Source organism: Meles meles, chromosome 1 (assembly GCF_922984935.1).
Source record: "Meles meles chromosome 1, mMelMel3.1 paternal haplotype, whole genome shotgun sequence".
Taxonomy (NCBI): domain Eukaryota; kingdom Metazoa; phylum Chordata; class Mammalia; order Carnivora; family Mustelidae; genus Meles; species Meles meles.
This window is the reverse complement of record NC_060066.1, coordinates 35,615,784-35,639,852: the sequence shown is the minus strand read 5'-3', so window position 1 is coordinate 35,639,852 and position 24,069 is coordinate 35,615,784. Positions and strand designations below refer to the sequence as shown.

Below are 24,069 nucleotides of genomic sequence, written 5' to 3'. Positions count from 1 at the left end.
GTTGCTGAGGTTTTCATTTTTAGAATCCTAAGATATCTTACGGATCAGCAGCAAACATTTCATTTCAAAAAACACTGCCACGCATCTTCAAAGAAAAAAAAATGGGGGCGCCTGGGTAGCTCAGTGGGTTAAAGCCTCTGCCTTTGGCTCAGGTCAGGATCCCAGCGTCCTGGGATCGGGCCCCACATGGGGCTCTCTGCCTGGCGGGGAGCCTGCTTCCTCTTCTCTCTCTGCCTGCCTCTCTGCCTACTTGTGATCTCTGTCTGTCAAATAAATAAATAAAATCTTTAAAAAAAAAAAAGAAAAGAAAAAAATATGAATCCAGCTAAAGAGAATATCTGTTGGATAAAATATCCTATCACATAAGCAAAAATACTATCTTCTGCTAAATATATAAGACCTAATTTCAAAGGTTACTCACTGTTAGGCAAGGACTTTGCAGAAGACCATCTCCTAAAAGGAGACATCTACTGTCTCTAGGGGTTGATCAGAAGTCTAACCCAAACAAATCTCACCACACTGCATATGCTCAAGAGACATATTTTTATATACATGTCTGTCTAGGGAGAAAGTTTTGGTCTATAAGACTATGGGATAAAGGCAGCTGAGGGCTTGAACCAACTACATGTCTGTTTCATCAATAACATCGTAGCTTGTATCCCAGTACCGTCACAGGACCAGAGCATGTGCTTAATAAATGTGTTCTGAACTGAATAAATGAAAAATATCTAAGCATTAGATGATAAAAGACATTATTTATTCTATGAAAACGTATAACTTCCAGAACAAAGGTAATTATAATATTTAAATTTCAAAAAGAAAGATGACTTAAATTTAAGTATTTCTTAAATATTTCTGGCAGTCTCTAAATAGTGCTCTGGCTTATCCTCATTCTTTTCCCTGATTATCTTAAATAAATCAAATCAGATCAGTTATATAAAATACTTGTCTATTAGTAGCCCAAAACATCAGAAAAAGTTCTATAGCATTTTATTTTTACAATTTTAAAAGTCACTTTGAAAAAAAATAACAGAAGAAATATAAATTAAATAAGTACTTACTGAATATATACTGTGTAGAAGGAATTAAGAGAAGAATCTTTAGTATACTACACTAAATACAAATATAGTAATAATCACTATGGTCTTGGCAACAAAAATGGCTCTTTAGGCTAGCTATATTTTTTAGGATGAAGAATTGTCCGTATTTTAACATATAGATTACTATATTTTCATCTTGCTATTAGTAAGATAATGGATGGTTACAATTGATGCATTCTTCATTGTCACTGAGGTAACGTCATGTGCACATTTAAAGATTTTATTTATTTATTTGACAGAGAGAGAGATCACAAGTAGGCAGAGAGGCAGGCAGAGAGTGAGGAGGAAGCAGGCTCCCTGCGGAGCAGAGAGCCCGATGCGGGGCTCCATCCCAGGACCCTGAGATCATGACCTGAGCCGAAGGCAGCGGCTTAATCCACTGAGCCACCCAGGCGCCCCTGCACATTTAAATGTAAAACAACTAGATCATAATACACACATTGTGAGTAAGAGGAAATTTTAATTTTAACTACTCTATGCATTCATGTGAACGCTAAAGAATGAAAGTCATGACAGAAATTGTTAGAGAAGGCTACTTTTTTTGGTAAAGGATTAAGAAAGGTAAACTTAACAAATTTCAAGAGTAGATGTAAATTAAAAAGGGGGGTGCCTGGGTGGCTCAGTGGGTTAAGCCTCTGCCTTCCACTCAGGTCACGATCTCATGGTCCTGGGATCAAGCCCCACATTGGGCTCTCTGCTCAGCAGGGAGCCTGCTTCCTCCTCCCTCTCTCTCTCTTTGCCTGCCTTTCTGCCTACTTGTGATCTCTGTCTGCCAAATAAATAAATAACATCTTTAAAAAAAAAAGGGACTTCCAGGCGCCTGGGTGGCTGTCGTTAGGTGTCTGCCTTCAGCTCAGGTCATGATCCCGGGGTTCTGGGATCGAGCCCCACATCAGGCTCCCTGCTCGGCGGGAAGCCTGCTTTTCCCTTTCCTCTCCCCTGGCTTGTGTTCCCTCTCTTGCTGTGTCTCTGTCATAAATTAAAAAAAAAAAAAAAAAAACCTTAAAAAAAAAATAAAAAGAGACTTCCAAAATATTTATTCTAAAAGCTATAATGAGAGTGAAGGCCTCATCATCTGTTTTAGCTATGGGAAAGTAAGGTATAGTTTTTTTTTCTTTAGGAGGTAACTTTATTTCTGCCGTATTTCCTCTACCTTTGCCTTTCAATAATTTCACTCAGAGTGTATAGTTCTTTATTATGTAGGTCCTATATAATGAAGGATTCTTTTGATGTATAAATTTATGTCTTCGTTTCAGGAAATTCTGTTTTTTATTATATTCTTTGAGTTGGTACAAAACTTATTCTTTAATTTTTTAAAAGATTTATTTATTTATTTTAGAGTAAGAGAGAGAACACAAGGTAGGGGGGAAGAGGGAGAGGAAGAGAGAATCTCCAGGAGACTCCCCACTGAGTGTGGAGCCTGACGTGGGGCTCAATCTCATGACCCTGAACTCAGGCACTCCCAAAACCTATTCTTTAAAATGATACTTTCAATTTTTTGTTCTTAGGATCTTCAACAAAATATGTGAAATTTTAGATTTTTTTTTTTTGCATGTACAGTTGATCCTTGAACAACATGGAGGTTAGGGATGCTAAGCTCCTGCGCAGTTAAAAATCCATTTACAATTTCTGACTTCCCCATAACCTAGCTAGTAATAACATACTGTTGACTGGAAGCCTTACAGATAAGTCAACACATATTTTTTTGTGTTATATGTATTATATACTGTATTCTCACAATAAAACGAAAGAAAATTTTATTAAGAAATTTATAAGAAAGAGAAAATACATTTACAGTACTGTATTATATTTATAAAAAAAAATCTGTATATAAGTGGGCCCACATAGGTCAACTCATGTTGTTCAAGAGTCAACTGTAATGGGAAATGTTTATTCTTTTTTTTTCCATAAGTTTACACATTAGCCTATTTGTTTTGCTTATTACTAATATTTGTCCAAGTAAGCCATACAGACTCTCTTTTAACTTTCTGACCCCTTTCACTAATTTCTTCTGACCCCCCGCCTCTTACAACCACAATCTATTGTATCCATGAGCTTAGATTTTAGTTTTTAGTTTTGTTCTTATATGAGAGATCAGACAGTATTTGTCTTTCTTCATCTGCTTTATTTCACTTAGCTTAATGCCCTCACAGTCCATCCATGTTGTTGCAAATGGTGACATTTCATTGTGTTTTTATGGCTAATATGCCATTATTACACACACACACACACACACACACACCACATTTTCTTTATCTATTCATCCATTGATGGGCACTTAGGTTGTTTCCATAAATTTTTTGAAGAACTTCCATACTGGTTTCACCAGTGACTCTACTAATGTACGTTCCCACCAACAGTGCACAAGGGTTCCACATTCTCATGGACGCTTGTTATCTTTTGATAACAGGCATTCTAACAGGTGGTTTTGATTTACAGATCCCTGTGGTTTAATGATGTTCAGCATCTTTTCAGGTGTCTGTTGGCCGTCTGTATACATTTTTTGGAAAAATGGCCAGTCAGATCTTCTCATTTTAATTTTTTTTTTTTTTGGCTATTGGATAATATGTGTTCTTTATATATTTTGGATATTAGCCCCTTATCAGATACCAGTAGATTGCTTTTTCATTTTGTTGATGGTTTCCTTTGCTTTGCAGAAGGTTTTAGTTTGATGTAGTCCCAGTTGTTTATTTTTGCTTCTGTTGTTTTTGCTGTTGGTACTGAATTCAAAATATCATCATCAAGACCTGTACCAAAGAGTTTACCACTTATGTTTTCTTCTGGAAGCTTAATGGTTTTGGGTCATACATTCAAATCTTTAATCTGTTTTGAGTTAATTTTTGTGTACAGTGTAAGTTGTAATTTAGTTTCATTCTTTTGCTTTTAGTTGACCACTTTTCTCAATACTATTTATCAAAGGGACTGTCTTTTCCCCACTGTACATTCTTGGCTCCTTTGTCATAAATTAATTGACCATATATGCATGGGTTTTATTTCTGGGCTATTCTGTTCCATTGATTTATGTGTCTGGTTTTCACACCAATACAAAACTGGTTTGATTACTGTAGCTTTGTAAGATAGTTTGAAATCAGGAATTTTGATGATGTTTTGTTCTTTCTCAAGATTTTTTGCCTATTTGGGATTTTTTGTGGTTTCATATAAATTTTAGAATTATTTGTTCTATTACTTTGAAAAAATGCTATTGGGAGTTTGATAGAGATTGCATTTTATCTAGATTGTTTTGAGTATTATGGATATTTTAGCAATATTGATTCTTTCAATCTCTGAGCATGGAATATCTTTCTATTTATTTGTGTCTTCAATTTCTTTCATTAATGTCTTAGCGTTTTCAATACACAGGTTTTCATCTCCTTGGTTAAATGTATTCCTAGGTATTTTATTCTTGGTGGTGCAATTGTAAATGGGTTTAAGTTCTCTTTCTGATAGTTATTATCGTATAGAAACACAACAGATTTCTGCATACTAATTTTGCATCCTGCAGCTTCAATGAATAGTTTTTTTCATGGAGTCTTTAGGGTTTTCTATATGTGTCATGTCATCTGCAAACAGCGAGTTTTACTTCTTCCTCTCCAATTTAGATGTCTTTTTTCCCCTTTGCCTCTATCGCTCCAGCTAGGACTTCTAACACTGTGTTGAATGAAAGTGGTGAGAGTGGGCATCTTGTCTTGCTCCTGATCTTGAGGAAAGGCTTTCAGCTTTTCATAACGGAGTATAATGTTAGCTCTGAGTTTGTCATATATGGCCTTTATCATGTTAAGGTATATTTTCTCTATACTTGCTTTTTTGGGAGTTTTTATCATAAATGGACACCAAATTTTGTCCACTGCTTTTTCTGCATCTGCAGCATGGTCTGCTTGAGAGCGAGCAATATGGAGAATTTACCTGGAGCCCTGCTGTTGTCACACAGTGACTGCTACCCTCCTCTTCTTTCTTTCTGGGAAGTTATGAAATACATGCCAACTGCAACACTGTTCATCGTTTTCCATTGCTACCTATCTATACTATTTTCAATGCATATTGAACACCTTAATATTTCTCTCCTTCTTTCTTTAAAGCCAGTGTTTCTTAAACCACTTTTGAGAAAATCAGCTGGGTATAAAATGCAGATTCCTCAGTCCTACCTAGGCCTCCTAAATCACTCTCTGGTGAGGACCAGGATTCTGAAGGGTTTTCTGCAAACTCTTGCATAATTTTTACCACATTAAGAACCATCACTTTTCTTATTCTTGAAATGAACCGAAGGTAATATAAATATATTTGTTTATTCCCTGATATGTAACAGGCTTGCCCCATACCTTACTCTACATTACTGGTTCTCAACATGTGGTCCTGGGGGTCCCTGGAAATCCACAGACTGAGGAGGTCTATGGGGTCAAAACTATTTTCATTAAAAATGCTAAGTCACTATTTATATTTTTTACTACCTTTCTTGCATGAGCGTACAGTGGTGATTTCCAGAGGCTACATGACATATCCACAATAATCTGAGAAGCCTACTAAAATAATCTTCCCTTTTCTAATTACTTATCTGAGTACTACTGGATTTTCTTCATAACTATAAAGGAAACTACAACAATATTCTGCAACAAATTAAATGTGGAAGCAGATACAATCCAGTTGTCTTCTATTAAGTCAGACATTTAAAAGGTTTGCAAAATCCAGGGGAGAGGGGAAGTAGTGTTTTTTTCATAAATACCTGTTATTTATAATAAAACATAATGGTTTTTTCTATTGCTTTTAAATGCATTAATAAATAATTTTTAAGTTGCTCTGTTTTATATCTAATATGGAAATATCAATAATCCACACAAATAGGAGAGTCATATTTTTTAAGAGTCCTTATTTTTAAGAGTACAAAGAAGTCCTGAGACCAAAAATTTTGAGACTTGCTTCCCTCATAATGAATAATATCAGAAAATAAAGACCACTAATTATGAAATAGGTAAGTATGAGACAGGTACTCAGAGCTATTCAAATGAAGGATCTGAATATTTTAATTAAATACTTATTGAGCAACTATTATGTAATAGTTTTTCAGAAACTACATATTTGTTCCCTGAAAAAAATGTGACTTTGACTTGCTTTTACTCCCTTAAACATTCATGAAATCAGAGACAAACTGTGATTGCTATAATATTCTTATCAGATTCCATGTGACTTTTATTTACCTATAATTATGTACTGACATCTTAACCTTTCAACTTTCAACTTATTTATTTTTTATTTTTTTTAAAGATTTTATTTATTTATTTGTCAGAGAGAGAGAGCGAGCACAGGCAGGCAGAGTGGCAGGCAGATGCAGAGGGAGAAGCAGGCACCCTGCTGAGCAAGGAGCCTGATGCGGGACTCGATCCCAGGACGCTGGGATCATGACCTGAACCGGAGGCAGCCACTTAACCAACTGAGCCACCCAGGTGTCCCTCAACTTTCAACTTATTAAACAAAACAGGTAACAGCTTTAGATTATTTTACTACTGGTTTCTAAACATTAGGAGTAATGATACTACTAAAGGTGTACATGGAGACATTTGTACTCCTTTTCAATTATACCTGATAATCACGCCACATAAAAAGTGTTTATGTCAACTGAGGCAAATGTGATCATTTTTAAATTAAAACTACTTACCAAAAGTAGATTTTCTATCTTCTATCCATCGTAAGGCCCAGTCTGCTTTTTTCTTAACATATGGCATCGTTTCAATTGCATTAAATAAAAATTCTCTGTAAAAACAAAAGAATGGAAAAGTTATTCACCTGTCTTTCTTAATCAGAAAAAAATTTCATTAGTTTAATCATCTATAAAAATTTCAACCAGATCTGCCGTTTTTCTGTATTTTTGCATGTCTACAAAGTATAGAAATAAAACTAAAAATTCAAATTAGTGATTTGGCTCTGGTTTGATATAAAACTGACTAAAGTCAATACTCAATTTCTAAAGAGTATGCATTATTGAGCAGTTTTTAAAGATATAATACTCAAAGATGAACTGGTTCTATACAAGTTTTTTTAACCCAACACATTATTAAGCAATAGAAAACACCTGAATAATCTTTCCCTAACATTTGCTTTTGGAGTAAATTCTGCTCTTAACCTAAGCAACAGCATAAACCTTTGCAAATAAAATAAAAATAAAATGTAATACCTTTTCTTGGGATCTCTGATGTAAGTGTCTATTAGCAAACTGTACATCTCTGAGTGAACATTCTCAATGAGAATTTGAAAGCCATAGAAACAGCGAGCCTCTGGAACCTGAACCTCCTGACTAAAGCGCTCCACCTATAAAAATAATGGAAACATATCCAATTCTGTGGCCTCTCATAAACATTGCAAATCAGAACCTGGACATTATCACTTAAAAATTACCTGTCATGCCACAACAGGTTAGACAGAATTTATGGATTATTTTAAGCAGTATTATCCATCAATCCTCCCCAATAAGTTAGTTGCATAATGTACCCTTAAGCAATATATGAATTGACCTAATAGGTGGAGATACTTCCTACAAAGCCAAGTAAATTTCAAAGAACAACTATCAAAAATTGACCCTAAGTCTTTATTTTCCTCAACAGAAGACCAATAGATTGAAGCCCCTTCTAATTCATGGTGAAAGTTTGTATCTTTCTAATTCTCTTTAACAAGAAAGCAGGCCTCCTGGCCAACCATAATACAAGTTAAAAATGGGGAGCCAAATGCAATGCTTTAATATATAGCTCCAGAAAGGTTATTAAGGTACTGGCTCTCCATTAAGATTACTATCAAAGGCTAAAATGGAACTCATGTCTATGCATTGAAAGTAGTTTTGATGGGCACAAGATGCTTGATTTCATTATATTTTGCTGGTCAAATGGGAGAAATACATTCTTTTCTCTGACACTTCATCAGAAAAATATCTTTGAAAGTTAAGGTATACCTAGTTCATTTCCTAGAAGTCATTTTTCAGCCTTAGTCTAATTGTCTTACTGCCATTATCATCATTTAGCTGCTGAATGGGAACAGAAATACAACAAAAATCTTACCAAATTTTCATTCACAATTCCATCACTGGCTGCAAAAAAGGCTAATATGTGAGAGATAAAATACTTCTCCTCTGATTTAAGCTTGTTCCAGTGAGGGAGATCCTTTGATAAGTCAACCTGAAATAAAAAGATTTTCAAAATGTTTACTTCAGTGTTTAATTCTTCTCAAAGTGTTTGGATAACTAACTTCCATCTCAAAGTTAGGGAGGGACAAGTCATGAGCAGTAAAATGTGAAAGAGGAAAAGATGTTAATATTGCTACTTTAAGGATAAGGATACAGACTGAATGTTCACGTCCCCCCCTCCCCCAACCAAATTCATGTATTTGAAACTAATGCCCAGTGTGATGGTACTTGGAGGTGGATGGAATCTTTGGCAGGTGATTGGATCATGCAGGTGGAGCCCTCATAATGGGATTAGTACCCTTATAAAAGAGTCCTCAGAGAACTTCCTCATTCTTTCTGCCATACGAAAACACAGAAAGTTACCAGCTATCTCTGAACCAGGAACTGGGGACCTCACCAGACACCAAATCTGCTAGAGACTTATCTTGGAATTCCCAGCCTCTAGAACTGTGAGAAAAATTCTCCTGTTTGTAAGCCATCCAGTCTAAGGTATCAATGGCTCAGTCAGTTGGGCATCTGACTTCAGCTGTGGTCATGATCTCAGGGTTCTGGGATGGAGACCCCGCGTGGGCTCTCTGCTCAGTGGGGAGTCTATTCACCCCCTCCTTCTTCTCCTCCTCCTGCTTGCGCTCTCTCATACAAATAAAATTTTTTAAAAAAGGAAATATTTTTAAAATGTTTATTAGAACAAGTCCTTGGAATTAACAGAGTAAGGCACTCTAGAGTTTGATGGACTCTACAATTTAAAATAGTATTTAAATGTATCTTATAGATATTATTTTGTCTTAAGAAGATCTCTGAAGTATTTTTCACAATAACTTCACAAACATTTAAAATATATAGCTGTCCTTTGTCCTTTTATTTATTCTAACAAAGCCCTAATCTCTTTAACCACTCCAAAAATGATTAATGTTTCATTATTTGTGTTCTTTTTTGAAATTCTTTTTCCTGTTACTTTATTCTTTAAATGTTTACTGAGTACCTACTACATTCCAGACACTGTAATAAGTGTTGGAGAGGAACGTGGGTGGCTCACTTGGCTAAGCGTCTGACTCTTGATTTTGGCTCAGGTCATGATCTCAGGGTGGTGAGATCAAGCCCCACTCTGGGCTCCATGCTCAGTGGGGAGTCTGCTTGAGATTATCCCTCTCCCTCTGTCCTCCACTGACCTCCTGCTCTCCCTCCTTCAAATAAATAAATAAATAAATCTTTAGAAAAAATAAGTGTTGGAGATACAATGGGGTTGGGGGTATACTTGTATGTATCTTTTAAAACATGCAAGCTAAATATCAGGTCCTAATCTCTTAAGAGCTCAACTCAAGATTAACTGAAGGACACCTTCCTAGTTTTTATGTGTTTTACTCCTGATATTAAATTTTATATTGTAATATGCTCATTCTTAAATATTAAACTTACCTCTTCGAACACTCAACTTCAAAATATTTCATTTATACTACACTAGTCATCTCCCATTCTTTTTTTTTTTTTTTTTTTAAGATTTTATTTATTTGACAGAGAGAAATCACAAGAGAGGCAGGCAGAGAGAGAGGAAGGGAAGCAGGCTCTCCGCTGAGCAGAGAGCCCGATGCAGGACTCGATCCCAGGATCCTGAGATCATGACCTGAGCCGAAGGCAGCAGCTTAACCCACTGAGCCACCCAGGCGCCCCTCATCTCCCATTCTTAAAATGTAAACCATCCTTCCCAGTTTTATCTCCTTTGGACAAATTCTCAATTTCACTTTCTAAATATTGATTCCAAACTGCTGGTTATTAGAATTGCCTGGTAGCTTTAAAAGAAAAAATCCAAAACCCTAGACTTTTTTCTTCTGAATCAAGGTTTCTGATGATCAGCCATATTTAGGAATAAAGCTAAACCACAGATAAAACAATGAAGTCCAAAGTTAACATAATTTGTTTAGAGGAAAAATATGTGGAACTATATGTGTTTGACTTCCTTTTAAAATGTATATTTAAATAAACAAAGTATGTACCAACCTGTGTATTTTAATTTTTTAATTAGTATTTCTTAGTCATAATACAACACGTGTTACATTTGCTAAAAGATTCAAGTAATTTTCAAGTGAATTTTAAGAAACCCAAGTATCATAGTAGCTTTTTAACATGATGAATGAAAAAGCCACCTGCGTGCTCCATTTGTTCTCTTAACCAAATCTAAAAAACACATCCTAGAAAACCACAGTTAGGAACATTCAGGTGTGCCAAGCAGTATGACCCAATTTGAAAATACTGGGTTTTTATTTTGTTTGGGGTTTTTTGCTATGTTAACTACAGTATAACAAAGAGTTTTAACAATATAGCACAGGTGGATAAATGGGTAAAATTAGTGTCATCAAAGCTTCAACAATTGGTGGCTTCTGATTTCTAACGTCACTCTTCCTCATTCTGTGTAAAATAGCTTGCATTTAATTAGTGCTTACTAAGTGCCATGTGGCATTCTAGACATCTCACTGATCTCATTCATGAGACTCCTCTCATTAATCCTCATAATAACCCAATGAACCAGGTACCGTTAGCTCAGTTTTCCAATGAGGATACACAGAGGTTAAGCAATTTTCCCAGTTCCACAGCTAGTAGGTGGCAGAGTCAGAATATGTACCTAGGGGCGCCTGGGTGGCTCAGTGGGTTAAGCCTCTGCCTTTGGCTCAGGTCATAATCAAGCCCCGCAATGCTTCCCCTTCTATCTCTGCCTATCTCTCTGCCTACTTGTGACCTCCCTGTCAATAAATAAATAAAAATCTTAAAAAAAAAAAAAAAGAATATATACCTAGGCAATCTGGTCCAGAGCCTGCTTTTTTTTTTTTTTTTTAAGATTTTATTTATTTATTTGACAGAGATCGTAAGTAGAGGGGCAGGCAGAGAGAGAGGGAGAAGAGGAAGCAGGCTCCCTGCTGAGCAGAGAGCCCCATGTGGGACTCATTTCCAGGACCCTGGGATCATGACCTGAGCCAAAGGCAGAGAGAGGCTCAACCCACTGAGCCACCGAGGCACCCGGAGAGCCTGCTTTCTTAACAGTGCATGTTTACGTGTATAAAAATAATCTTCTGAAAAATAGGTCCGAATATATCTATTTACACAGATATATCCATTTATCTGTTTATATAGATAAATAAACACACACACACAGAGGAAGTATGCAATGCAGGTATCATCCATCATATTCAAAGAGAAGACCAGGACTGTTTGTGGGTTCACTTAGACTAGAGGGCAAGCACTTACACGACCAACTGTCCTTGCCAAACCAGCAAGTATTTTCAAATTTACTGTATTCAACTCATTTTCTTGGTGGAAAATGCCCCCCTAACATACAGCCTTCTAGAACTTTCCTGGCTGCAGGGGCAGCAGTGCCAGGTTTGATGTGACTGAGGGTAGGGCCAGACTGGGAGGCGCTCTGCGGGCAGCTCGGGAGCTCACTGTCTGAGCAAGCAAACTCTCCGCCACAGCTCTTTCTGCACAATCAGCTAAGTCTCTCCGTGGAAGCATCCCTTAGGGTCCCTGTGGCGTTCACTCTCATTTTTCGGCCATAACACAATTTTATTCATTCTGCCAGCCACAGGTAAAGACTAGTCTTATTTGGCCACAGCAAATTAAAAGTCTATTTAAAAATAGAAAATGTTTAAAATATATTGGAAGTAAAAACCCGGAAGACTGAGAGGCCATTTTTATATCAGGAAGCAGGTCTATAGACAGCAGTCTAAACGGGAAACATTGGTGAACACTGTCTTGAGTTTCAATAATTTCAAACATTATGTTATACAACTGATCTTCTTCAATGTATCTAACAATATAAGTTAACATTTTCCAATGTCCCACGACAGAAGATGTGGTACTGCATTACAGAACACGCCTGCGGGCCAAGGTGAGGCCACTTACCTCTTCTGCCGTCCAGAAGGATGCCTGTGCCTGTTTATACATTTTCCAAATGTCAGGGTATTGGATTGGAAAGATGACGAATCGGCGAGAACTCTTACGTAGAAGCGGCTCTTCGTCTGACTTCGCTTCATTGTCGTTGGTATCTGAAGATAATCTCTTTGGAAAACAAATTACAAACACCCAAAATGTGCAGACATTCCCTCTCTGTTCATATCTAAACACACACTGGGGGAAGCCAGAGACACAGCACAGACTGAGGACCCCGTCCGCCTGGGTTGAATCCTTTAACGTTACCCATTCCTGGTTAACGGTATTTGGTTAGTTGTGCGACCACAGAAAGTGGCTTAACTTCTCTGAGTCTTGGTTTTTTTCCTTATCAGTAAAAATAACACTTACCTCATTTAAGTTAATCTTGATAATTAAAAGTGCTTTAAACAGAGCCTGGCGCATAATAAGCAGGGAACAAAAGTGTCATTATTGCTACTTTAAGGATAAGCACAAAAGTAGATCCATAACTGTCATGGTATGCGTATTTCTTAGTCTGTGCACAAAACGTCCCTTCAGTGCCTTTCTCAGAGATAGGATGCTGGCATGAACAGGATACTATTATAAACTACTTTCTTATTTTATTTTTAATTTTTTTTTTAATTTATTCATTTAAGAGAGAAAGAGTGCATGTGAGAGCACAAGCAGTAGTAGGGTCAGAGGGACAGAGAGAAGCAAGAGTCCCCCCTGAGCAGGGTGCTTGACCCCAGAACCCTGGGATCATGACCTGAGCCAAAGGTAGACACTTAGCTGACTGAGCGACCCAGGCACCCCTATTTTCTTCTTTCTACCCCCCTACTTCTTTATTTTAATGTTTTCTTTCCGAATCTGAACTATCATCATACTCACGTGAAAACTTACCAATAATTTATCAACCTTCGTTCATCTGAACCTTCCCATATACCAATTTGTTATTACTATTTATTTGTTAACATTACTACAGATGATCTCACTGTGGGCTGGCTCAAAGCTTTGTGGAATCAAGTGAAAAGCACATACCTGTATACATACGACTTGGACATGATGGCATGCCAACAAGGGACAGTGCCAATATATATTTTAATGGTTAGCAAAAGTATCAAAAGAGTTGTACTTTCCCTGCAAATGAATTTATACCAAGTATATACACTTAGGCTTAAAATGTATAAATCAGGATTATTGGGATACATTTAAATTCTGGACTTCTGGGGCGCCTGGGTGGCTCAGTGGATTAAGCCGCTGCCTTCGGCTCAGGTCATGATCTCGGGATCCTGGCATCGAGTCCCGCATCGGGCTCTCTGCTCCGAAGGGAGCCTGCTTCCTCCTCTGTCTCTCTGCCTGCCTTTCTGCCTACTTGTGATCTTCTCTCTGTCAAATAAATAAAATAAAATAAATTAAAAAATCTTAAAAAAAAAAAATTCTGGACTTCTAACTCAAACTGTCTCTCTCTCTCCAGGGCCAGGCCAATCATATTCCTTCATCTTCATCATTGCTTCCATCAGCCAAGTGTGCCTTAGCAAGACAAGATGCACAAAAGACTAAAAGTCAAAGCTGGAGGCTACACAAATACAGTGGGGCTTGCACACTGCACACATGCTGTTATTATAGAAGAGACTGTCTTATTTTGTAACTATTTGAAGGTGTAGGCCTCTCCCAGATAAAGCACTTGAGCTCTGGAGAGCAGAAAGAAGAGTAGAAACCACTTCTTATTTATTACGGTGCACCCGGAATACTGTGTTAAGCATAACATCAATAAATGTTAGCTAAGTAAGTGAATGGGCTGCTAATTTCTCTTTCTCTTGTGATTGAATTACTGGATACCTTTTGAATTTAATTTAACATAAGACCACAATACATCAATGAGATAACCTGATAACCACTCAAATCAAGCCTTTTCTGAGTGTTCCATATCTCTCTTTCCCCCACCATCCCAAAGACCTGGACTAGGTTCCTACTATAGCACAGAGCTCACTGCAATTTAATTTCTTGTTATTCATCATAGTCCCCTCTAGACTATGCTTCTTGAGAGTAAAAACTGACTTTACTCTTGTGGAATCCCTAGAACCCAGCATAGTACCTGGCATTTAGTTGATATTCATTCTCCAAATACTCAAGCAAATTTTTAAAATGGAAGCTGTCAAGTTTTTTGTTTGTGTTGCCTTTATATATTTTGTCCCTGGGGTACAGGTATGGATACAGAACTGGAATTCCCTACCTTCGCTGTATTTGCTATGTGAACCGTCATAAGCAGTAACTCTTTGGTACCAAGCACCCTGGTCCTGAGGGAGTTTTTAATGCTGAAGAAACAAATGATCAATGTCAGAATCTATGAAAACGAAAGACCAGCACCTTTCCATTAGAATGAAAGTCACTTTTGTACCTATATTCTTCCTGTTCCATTCTGATAACATGCGCATTGTTAAGAGAAGTTTTTGGATTAGGAGAGCATCATGAAAGAGTTTCTTAACCAACATAAACTTCTGAATTGAGCTAAAGATGATACATTGCTTATTTTCATGATGCTTAAAAAAAATCAATATACATTTTAATACAATGTAAGGAGGGTCATACATCTCAAAGGTCTAGGATCTCTAGACTATCCTGTACAGACCTGGGATAAGAACTCATATTTTGGAGGAGAAAACAATGTGAAAAAGGCATGATGGCAAGTGCATTTTTAAAATTTTTTATTTATTTGGACTCTCAAGTTTCAAGTCTTTCTGACATAAACATGACACAATGTGTCACTTACACATTCTAATTTCTAGTTTTAACATATTTAAGGTAGAACAGTCTGAGTGCAGAGTCCTTTTCTCTCATAGGATTCTCTCCCAATCTTATTATACTTGTCTTGCTTACACCTAATTCTACAGAATCTTTTAAAGAATTTATTTATTTATTTGAGAGAGAAAGAGAGAACATGAGCAGGGGGAGAGGCAGAGGGAGAAGCAGGCTCCCTGATAGCAGGGAGCCCAATATGGGGCTTGATCCCGTATCATGATCATGGCCTGAGCTGATGGCAGATGCTTAACTGATTGGTTGAGCATCAGACTCTGGGTTTCAGCTCAAGTCAATGATCTCATGGGTGGTGGGAGGGAGCCCCACATGGGGCTTTACACTCAGTGGGGAGTCTGCTTGAAGATTCTCTCCCTCCGCCTCCCTCCCAATAAATAAATAAATATTTTTAAAACTCACTTATCCAGAAATATGGTCAGATTAGAAGAGAAACTGCAGGGGGAGAGAACAATTAAAAAATCATGACCCTACCCAAATCTTGCCCGAACTAGGGTACCAGCAGTAGAAACACAAAAGAAGGCTGCTTTAAGAGATATTCAGAAGTAGAATTAATCATTCTTGCTAAAAACTTGGATTTTGGAGACCAGGATAAGGAAGAGTTGAAGATGCCCTTGAGGTGTCCAGCAACTGGATGAGAAATACTATCAAGAAATAAGAGATACAAAGAAAGTGCTCAGCATCTGGAGAATAACTGAATAAATCAGACAAATCCCTTGCTTCTCCCATTAGATGTTTAACAAAAGTTTAATTTGAATGAACTCTCCCACCAACCCAAGCCACAACAACAATAATGACAAACACAAAAGTCTTTAAAAAGTCAACTTGGTTAATAAAAAATGTAATTTGTGCAGTTTGAAGATATCCAGTAGGCAGCTAAAAATATAATACTGTGGCAGAGGAGTGGTGGCGATCCGTCCCATTGGTAGTCACCAAAAGGATTATCCAGGGAGAAAATTTAGAGAGGCAGCATAGAAGAGGATACAGCCAAGAAAATGCTGACATTGGAAGGACAGATGGAAGAAGAGGAGCCAGCTGGGATTAAAAGTGGCTGAACTAGGGGCATCTGGGTGGCTCAGCTGGTTAAGCATCTGCCTTTGGCTGAGGTCATGATCCTAGGGTCCTGGGATTGAGCCCTGTGTCAGGCTCCTTGTTCAACGGGGCCTGTTCTCCCTCTGCCTCTGCCTGCCACTCCTCCTGCTTGTGCTCTCTTGCTTGCTCACTCTGTCAAATAAATAAACAAAATCATTAAAAAAAAAGTGGCTGAAATGAATGTAGGATAGTCAAAAGCAAAGGCAGAAGTGATCTGATTTGGCTAAAACCATCTCTGTCAACAGATGAAACAGAGAACTCTGTAAAGGATCCACACTCTGGATATCGATCCGGTAAGAGGTTAGGAAGTAATTCTGTGCACCAAAGATTTTTAAACATCTGGAAGATTGAGAGGTTCATACGCCAACTCTTACCATTTGCCCCCAACCCCCAAGTACTGGCATTCACTGTAGGGCAGTATGAACATCATTGCTGTGGATAGTCATGGAAAGTTTCTGAATATGAATTAACAGGAATAGGGGTAGCATCATGAAGATTCATTGGATATCAATCCAGGATGAACTGGAAAAAGAAAAAAAGCCCTAGATTTTGGTAGCAACCATGGTATTGATCTCAGAGGTACAAATGGCAGCCTGAATTACTGTCGTTTTTTTTCAAGTTTTTATTTAAATTCTAGTTAGTTAATATATAGTGTAATACTGCTTTCAGAAGTAGAATTTAGTGATCCATCACTTACCTACAGCACCCAGTGCTCATCACAGCAAGTACCCTCCTTAATACATTATCCATTTAGCCCATCCCCTGCCTACCTCCCCTTCATCAACCCTTAATTTGTTCTCTATAGTTAAGAGTCTCTTAAGGTTTGCCTTCCCCTTTTGCTTCTCCCTTCTCCTATGTTCATGTTTGATTTCTTAAATTCTGATGAGTAAAATCATATGGTATCTGCCTTTCTCTGACTTATTTTACTTAGTATAATATATTCTAGCTCCATCCATGTTATTGTAAAGGCAAGATTTCATCCTTTTGGATGGCTGAGTAATATTCCACTATATATGTGTGTATATTTATCCATTCACTAGTTGGTGGACATTTGGGATCTTTCCATAATTTGGCTGTGACTGGTAATGCTTCTATAAACATCATGGGGCATGTGTCCCTTTGAATCAGTATGTTTGGGCAAATAACAAGTAGTGCAATTGCTGAGTTATATGGTAGCTTTATTTTTAACTTTTTGAGGAACCCCCATACTGTCTTCCAGAGTGACTGCACAAGTTTGCATCTCACCAACAGTGTAAGAGGGTTCCCCTTTCTCCATATCCTCTCCAACATCTGTTGTTTCCTGTGTTAATTTTAGCCATTCTGACAGGTGTGAGGTGATATGTCACTGTAGTTTTGATTTGCATTTCCCTGATGATGAGTGACATTGAGCATCTTCTCAGGTGTCTGTTGGCCATCTGGATGTCTTCTTTGGGAAAATGTCAGGGCAGCCTGAATTAAGATGTGGCGGTTAGCATGAAACAACTGCTTCAACAGGGCTTGGCCAGTTTACAGAATTGGGTCTTTTTGGTGGGAACTGAGACCATCTCAAGAGTTTGTATTTGGGAGGAGTGACATAAAGGCCCTGGTTTAGTGAAGGATTAATTTAGGAATGGTAAAAAGGATTGAACAGTGGGTGAGACTGGAGGTAGAGGGACAAGTTGTAGCTGCACAGGTGCAAAGTGATGAGACCCTGAAATGAAGTCCAGAACACACAAGCCTTCCTTGGCAACATTCCACTGTGTCTTTCAGAATGGTGCCTCTAGTTTCTGCCTGCCTTAATTTCTGGTCACCCAAGAGGATACGCCCGGGCAGATTCCTCAACTAGCACTAACCATTCCCTGGTCCAGGCTGGTATGCTACGAGGCTCCTCCCTCTCAATCCAGCCCCAATTCCACCACTTTCATTTGTTTGCCTTGGCCCCTCTTCTCAGGTGAAGAAGACTTTTTGGATGAGGCTACATTCCTACTCTATTTGTATTTGCCCACGTTGTCACTTTCATTTTCATTTTTCTATTCTCACCAAATCTGACTAAACAGAATACTGGCCCACAAGCAAGAACTTGGTTTTAAACCCAGCTCTGCTATTGATTCATGTGGTCCTGGGCAACATTTTCTCTTTTCTGGCCTAAACTTTCTTACCTTGAAAATAAGGACTATTGATTAGATTAATGATAGTAACTTCGAGAAACTGATGAAAGCTAAGAACCCCTTTCTCAGGAGATTCACATGCACACACAAAATCTATAAACTTCAGGAGAGTCATAAAAACCTTTCAAGCCCATCTATGTACTCTTTAAGACAGTGTTCCCTAAAATAAGTGAATGAGAATCACCTGATGTCCTTGTTAAAAATGCAGTCAGTCCCAGACCCTCCCAAGAGATTTTGATTTACCATGTCTGGAATGGAGGCCCAGTAATTTACATTTTTTAACAACTCCAGGTGATTCTAATGCAGGTGGCCTACGCTGCAGCATCAGATCTAGAGAAACAAAGTGCTTGAAGCATCCTTGCAACTCAAGTTAAAAATTTTGGACCAGATGCTCACTAGAATTCATTCTACAGCTAAAATTCTGCCTCTGTCTTTGTGGGCCTATGTCATTGAGAAGGGGATAATAAATAAAAGTTAACTTCCAGGTCTTAAGTCTGAATGGTTGTAGCACAAAAAGAAAAATCCGAATTGTCCTTTTCCAGTGAGGAAACTGGTACTCAGTGTATTTGTTTCAAAAGGGGAAGAAAAAGTTTGAGGGATATTTACAGCTTGTTAATTAGTTACTAAATGTTTACAAAATCAAAATCAAATATTCTAAGTCTGGACCCTACAACTTTCTAAAGAAATGTAGGACTGAGTCTCTGTAAGCTGAAACTATTAAAAAAAAAAAAAAGTATTGGGACGCCTGGGTGGCTCAGTTGGTTAAGCGGCTGCCTTCGGCTCAGGTCATGATCCCACATAGGGCTCCATGCTCGGCGGGGAGCCTGCTTCTCTCTCTGTCTCTGCCTGCCACTCTGTCTGCCTGTGCTCGCTCTCTCTCTCTCTCTGACAAATAAATAAATAAAAATCTTAAAAAAAAAAAAAGTATCACACACAGCCAACAGGTTCAAGATAAATACAAAAAGTATTTCTCTTGTACACAAATAGTTTAGAAGTATTTGTGAAATAACAGGGTATGAAAATTACAGAACAATTTGAACTACCCTACAACAGTTTAATAAACTGATTTACTGTTATGTACTTCTATTATAGAAGCAGAGGATAAACATGTTAATTTGGGTTTTAGGAGGCACCCACAACTTCCGTGGCACTTTGCATAAAGTCTTTGACTTACTCCTCTGTGAAGGAAGTATCACTTACACTGTATAAATGAAGACAGTGAAATCCCAGAGAGTCACAGCTAATTAAGTGGCTCAGTCTGAGCAAATCTGACCTCCTAACCTGATGTTTTTCATTGCTGTGAGGACATCCCGTCGCCGTCTCTACCTATCATCACCACCCCACCCACCTGTGTCAATTTCCACACATGGTCTCCAACTCCTTTTAACCATCTTAGAGAAGGGATGCATTTCTCCAGTAAATCCATCTGTCCTCATTCCTTGCCTGGGTTTCCCCAGCCAGAGGGCTCCAGACGTGCAAAGATGGGAGGAGAGTATGCGTCGGACTATTTGGGGGAGGGGGAGGAGCGCTGCTCCTTGGCCGGGCCTGAAACCTCAGAGCGTCGCCCTTGGCTGGCCCAGGAGCAGAGCAACGGAGCAGAAACCCGGCTCCCTCGTCACCCCTACCTGCGGACGGCCTCCCCGGGACTCACAACCACGAAACCAGGCTGCGGCGAAGGCTCGCGCCTGGGCCTGCACTGGGCTGCCCACCACAACGTGTAAAATTTTCTACAGCAGTCCTGCACCTCGCAGGTCCCGGCTGCAACCTGCAACCTAAGGACCAGGCGTGACTATGGGGCGGGACAGGGAACGGCAGCATTTACCTTATCCAGCTCGGGCCTGGCCGCTTCCGGCCTTTCCGGGTCACCCATCGCGCAGACTCCGCCAGAGCTACGAGGGCTGAAAGAACGGAGAGCCTCGAGCCACCTCCAACTACGACGGGACCCAGGTAGCCCGAGGGTCCACTGAGTACGCCCCGCCTCCAGCTGCACAGACCCCTCCTACTCCTGCGGTCCCCGCTTTCTCGCCAGCCGATTGAGCAACAACTCCTGCGCCGGCCGGCCCCGCCTCCCCCGCCTCCGGGCCCCGCCTACTCCTGCCGGACCCGCCTCCCGCCTGTGGCTTGAGGACATCTCTCGGCCTCGGCCAACCCCGAACCAACCTTCGGGCGGACCCCGCCTCCCGCCTGCCCAGTGAGGGACTCCCTGAGCCTGCTGGCCCCGCCTCCCAGGTCTCAGGGTTCCGCCCACTCCAGGAGGCCCCGCCCACTCCGCTACCGGACCCCGACCCCGCCTCCCGCCGGCCCCTAGAAGAACTCGCCCGGAACCCCCGGGCCTCGCTTCCCCGCTCGCGGTGTGACACATTCGGCCTGCGGCTTTTGGCCTCACCCGCTTGGCAGGCTCCCGGCTCTACTTACTGGTACGTGAGGTGCCCGGCCACGCCTGGTCACCTCTTCGGGTCGAGGCTCCCCAGCCAGCTCTCGCCGTGCCTCTGCAACACGGTATGTCGCGCTAACTCGGCGTGTCCTGAGAGACTGCCCCGGGTGGGGGTTGCGGGGAGGAGAAGCTGGAGGAGTGAAGAGAGGGTTTCTCTGCGTGTGAAGCGGTGGAGGGAAAAGCCACATATTGGTGAAAAAGGAAAACGGCACTGTTAAAAAATTAATGAGGAGACAAGGCCGCCTCGTTTTGTATTTCAGCAGCCGAAAGAAGTGGTTGGGGGAAAGTGGGTGTGGGAATGGGTAGGTGGGGCTCCCAGAGGGAGAGTGGGGGGTAAAGAAAGGACTAAATTCAGGACAGTGTTGTGGAAGCTCTGTGAAAATGTACAAACACACTAAATGTACTAAATGTACAAACACACACTATTGACTTTAAATAAGTTTTTGGAAGTAGCTGCTGAGCGTCTCTGTGAGCGAGGGATTTCATCTTCAGGACACTCGTGTGAGGTGGGTACAGCAGTGCCCCTCCTCTCACGGGTGCAGACATTACGCCCAAGGAAAGATCACTAACGGGTAATTCACTAGGAAGCAACAGAGAGATCCTGCCCCCTCCCCCGGTGTCGTGGCAGCACTCGGTGCCCAGAGTCGCAATAATGTGATTGACTGCCTGCCACCCATCTCTCAAGGGGGACTGATCTAAAGATAACTGCAACAGAAAAAAAAAAAAAAGTTTAGCAAATAAAAATGAGGTGAAAGAGATTTAGTAGCTTGAAGCTGAAATATTGGGAGAACCTTGTCATACCTTGAACAACAGGCACCTGTTCTGTGGATAGCCCTGTGAAGTGTGGTAGAATAGGATGGAAAATTAAATTTTGAGAATGCCCATCAGCTCTTTCTAAAACCTGCTCTGGAGTGGGGGGTTAGAGTTATCTTTCTTAAGGGAATTACCAGGGGTCAAGTGCTGAGGAAAATGTTTTATCTATATTGACTTTAAATAATAGCTAGTTTCTGTGACGAAACCAAGTCTTAAAGAAGTCAGATAATTTATTGGCCACATGGCCAATAGACTAAGAGCAAGGATTATACCATTTAAAGTCATCAAACAATATGTCTCCTGTATGTCCCGCATTGTGTTTGCTATTGAAGAAACCAAAATGAATGAACTTAGTGAAAGAGAACATGGATCCTGGAGCCCTGTCCTCCTGGGCATGAATTCGAGCTCTCTCATTTATTAGCTGTGCTACCTTGGACAAGTTACTTAGCTTCTGCAAGATTCAGTTTCCTCACCTGTAGGATAAGGATAATAACGCCTTCCTAAAAAGATTGTTATGTAGATTTAGTAATATATTACTTGCAAAGCACTTATTGGGATGGGCAATTACAATGGTAGCTTCCAAGTGCACTTGTGCTACTAATCAGGCCATCCTAGAGGTCATGGAACAGAAAGATTCAGATCAAGTTCAGTTGCTTCAATTATACAGTTTACTAAGTTAATTTAAAACCTACATCAAAGGGAAAGAGTTGGGGAGGGGGAGGAACTGGAAGGAAGGACCTTACTATCCAAATCTCAGTGTTACTCAGTGTTCATATATCCTGCCCTTCCTGCATCAGCTTTCCAGACTGGCAGTATAGTTATTAAAAAACAGAATTAAGGGGCACATGAGTGTCTCAGTTAAGCGTATGACTCTGGCTCTGGTCATGATCTCAGGGTCCTGGGATGGAGTCCCTTATAGGGCTCTTCAACTCAGCGGGAGTCTACTTCTCCCTTGCCACCCCCCCCCCAACTTGTGCTCTCTCTCAGATAAAATCTTAAGGGAAAAAAAAAAAGCTAAGGATTAACAAGGGGTCTCAATAGACAAAACATGAAGCCAACACACACTGGCTATTTTGGCAATGCAAGATCAAGTAGACCTGCTCACAGGTATAACTTGACATAAATTAACCTGAACAGCTACGAGTTGTATCCGTATTTCCTGGGAAGAGAAGATGTGGGGCCAAAATGCATGTCACCAATTGGTGACTGATTCAGGTATAACATAGTTGTTAGTCTGGAAGTGACATGAGCTTTACCTTGTGAATATTTAAGATCTACTTATTCCTTTCCCGCCATTTCTCTCTGTGGCCTTCATTTATCCCATTATTTTTATCTGTGTTCAACATAATTATGTTCCACTTATTTTGTCTTTAACATGCCTCATAGGTTAATAACTTATTTACTATTTATACTTAACATATCTTATGAATCTCCTTAGGTCTTACAATCAGTTGGTCCCACACTTTCAATTTTTTTTTTTAAAGATTTATTTATTTGACAGAGAGATCATGAGTAAGCAGAGAGGCGGGCAGAGAGAAAGGAGGAAGCAGGCTCCCCACTGAGCAGAGAGCCCGATGTGGGGCTTGATCCCAGGACCCTGAGATCATGACCTGAGCCGAAGGCAGAGGCTTAACCCACTGAGCCACCCAGGTGCCCCCCGACACTTTCAATTTTTACAGCGGAATTGAATAATCTTAATATAGCAAAACACAGTACAGTGCTTTGAACAGTGCCTGGTGCATCCAAGATGTTTGAAGTTAATAGGGCAGATATAAAATGTGTAACTGAAAGATCTCTGGGAGTAAGAGGAGTCTACATCTTTGTATAGTCTCAGTAGCATATTTTCCAAGAATACCCTCAACATTTTTGATCCCACATGCTGTTCCAGAAACTTGATACCCCTCTCATCAAAAGGGGGAGTCTTGGCACATCTGGGTGGCTGAGTCTGTTAAGCATCTGCCTTTGGCTTCCATCAAGATCTCAGAGTCCTGGGTACGAGCCCCTTTCTGGATCCCTGCTCAGTGCTGAGCTTGCTTCTCCCTCTCTCTCCCTCTCCCTAATCCCCTCCCTGTTCATGCTTGCTGGTGCCCTCTCTGTCTCAAGTAAATAAATAAAATTAAAAAAATAATAAATAAAAGGTGGAATCTAATTCCTCTTCTACTGTGGTCTATATGTTTGTGGCTTCCAAAATCTGTATGTTGAAAACCTAATGCCCAAGGTAATGGTTTTAGGAGGTAGGGCTTTTTAGGAGAAATGATTAATTAAATCAAGAGGGTTGAACCTTCATGAATGGAACTAGTGCCCTTAGATTGTTATGGGCTTTTTTTGTTTGTTTGCTTGTTGCTCTGTTTTGTTTTTCTTTTTTATTAACATATAATGTATTATTTGTTTCAGGGTTACAGGTCTGTGATTCATCAGTCTTATATAATTCACAGCACTCACCAGAGCACATACCCTCTCCAGTGTCCATCACCCAGCCACCCCATTCCACTTAGCCACCTCATCCCTCCCACTCACCTCCACTCCAGCAACCCTCAGTTTGTTTCCTGAGATTGAGAGTCTCTAATGGTTTGTCTCTCTCTTGTTTTGCCTTCTTCCATTTTGCCTTCCCTT

The 24,069-nt window shown here is 39.9% G+C and overlaps 1 protein-coding gene across 1 annotated transcript in view; it reads right to left on the bottom strand.

Moving 5' to 3' along the window:
• The window catches only part of RRM2B (ribonucleotide reductase regulatory TP53 inducible subunit M2B), a 37,536-nt gene extending 17,282 nt beyond the window's left edge, over positions 1-20,254 (bottom strand). Inside the window, exons 1-5 of the mRNA XM_045979599.1 lie at positions 20,032-20,254; positions 12,154-12,309; positions 8,138-8,254; positions 7,264-7,397; positions 6,748-6,842 (exon numbers count right to left, since the gene is read on the bottom strand). Of these exons, the coding sequence (XP_045835555.1) occupies positions 6,748-6,842; positions 7,264-7,397; positions 8,138-8,254; positions 12,154-12,309; positions 20,032-20,079 (550 nt within the window). The 5' untranslated portion in view covers positions 20,080-20,254. The remainder of the gene's footprint in view (positions 1-6,747; positions 6,843-7,263; positions 7,398-8,137; positions 8,255-12,153; positions 12,310-20,031) is intronic.
• Positions 20,255-24,069: the final 3,815 nt, after the last annotated feature.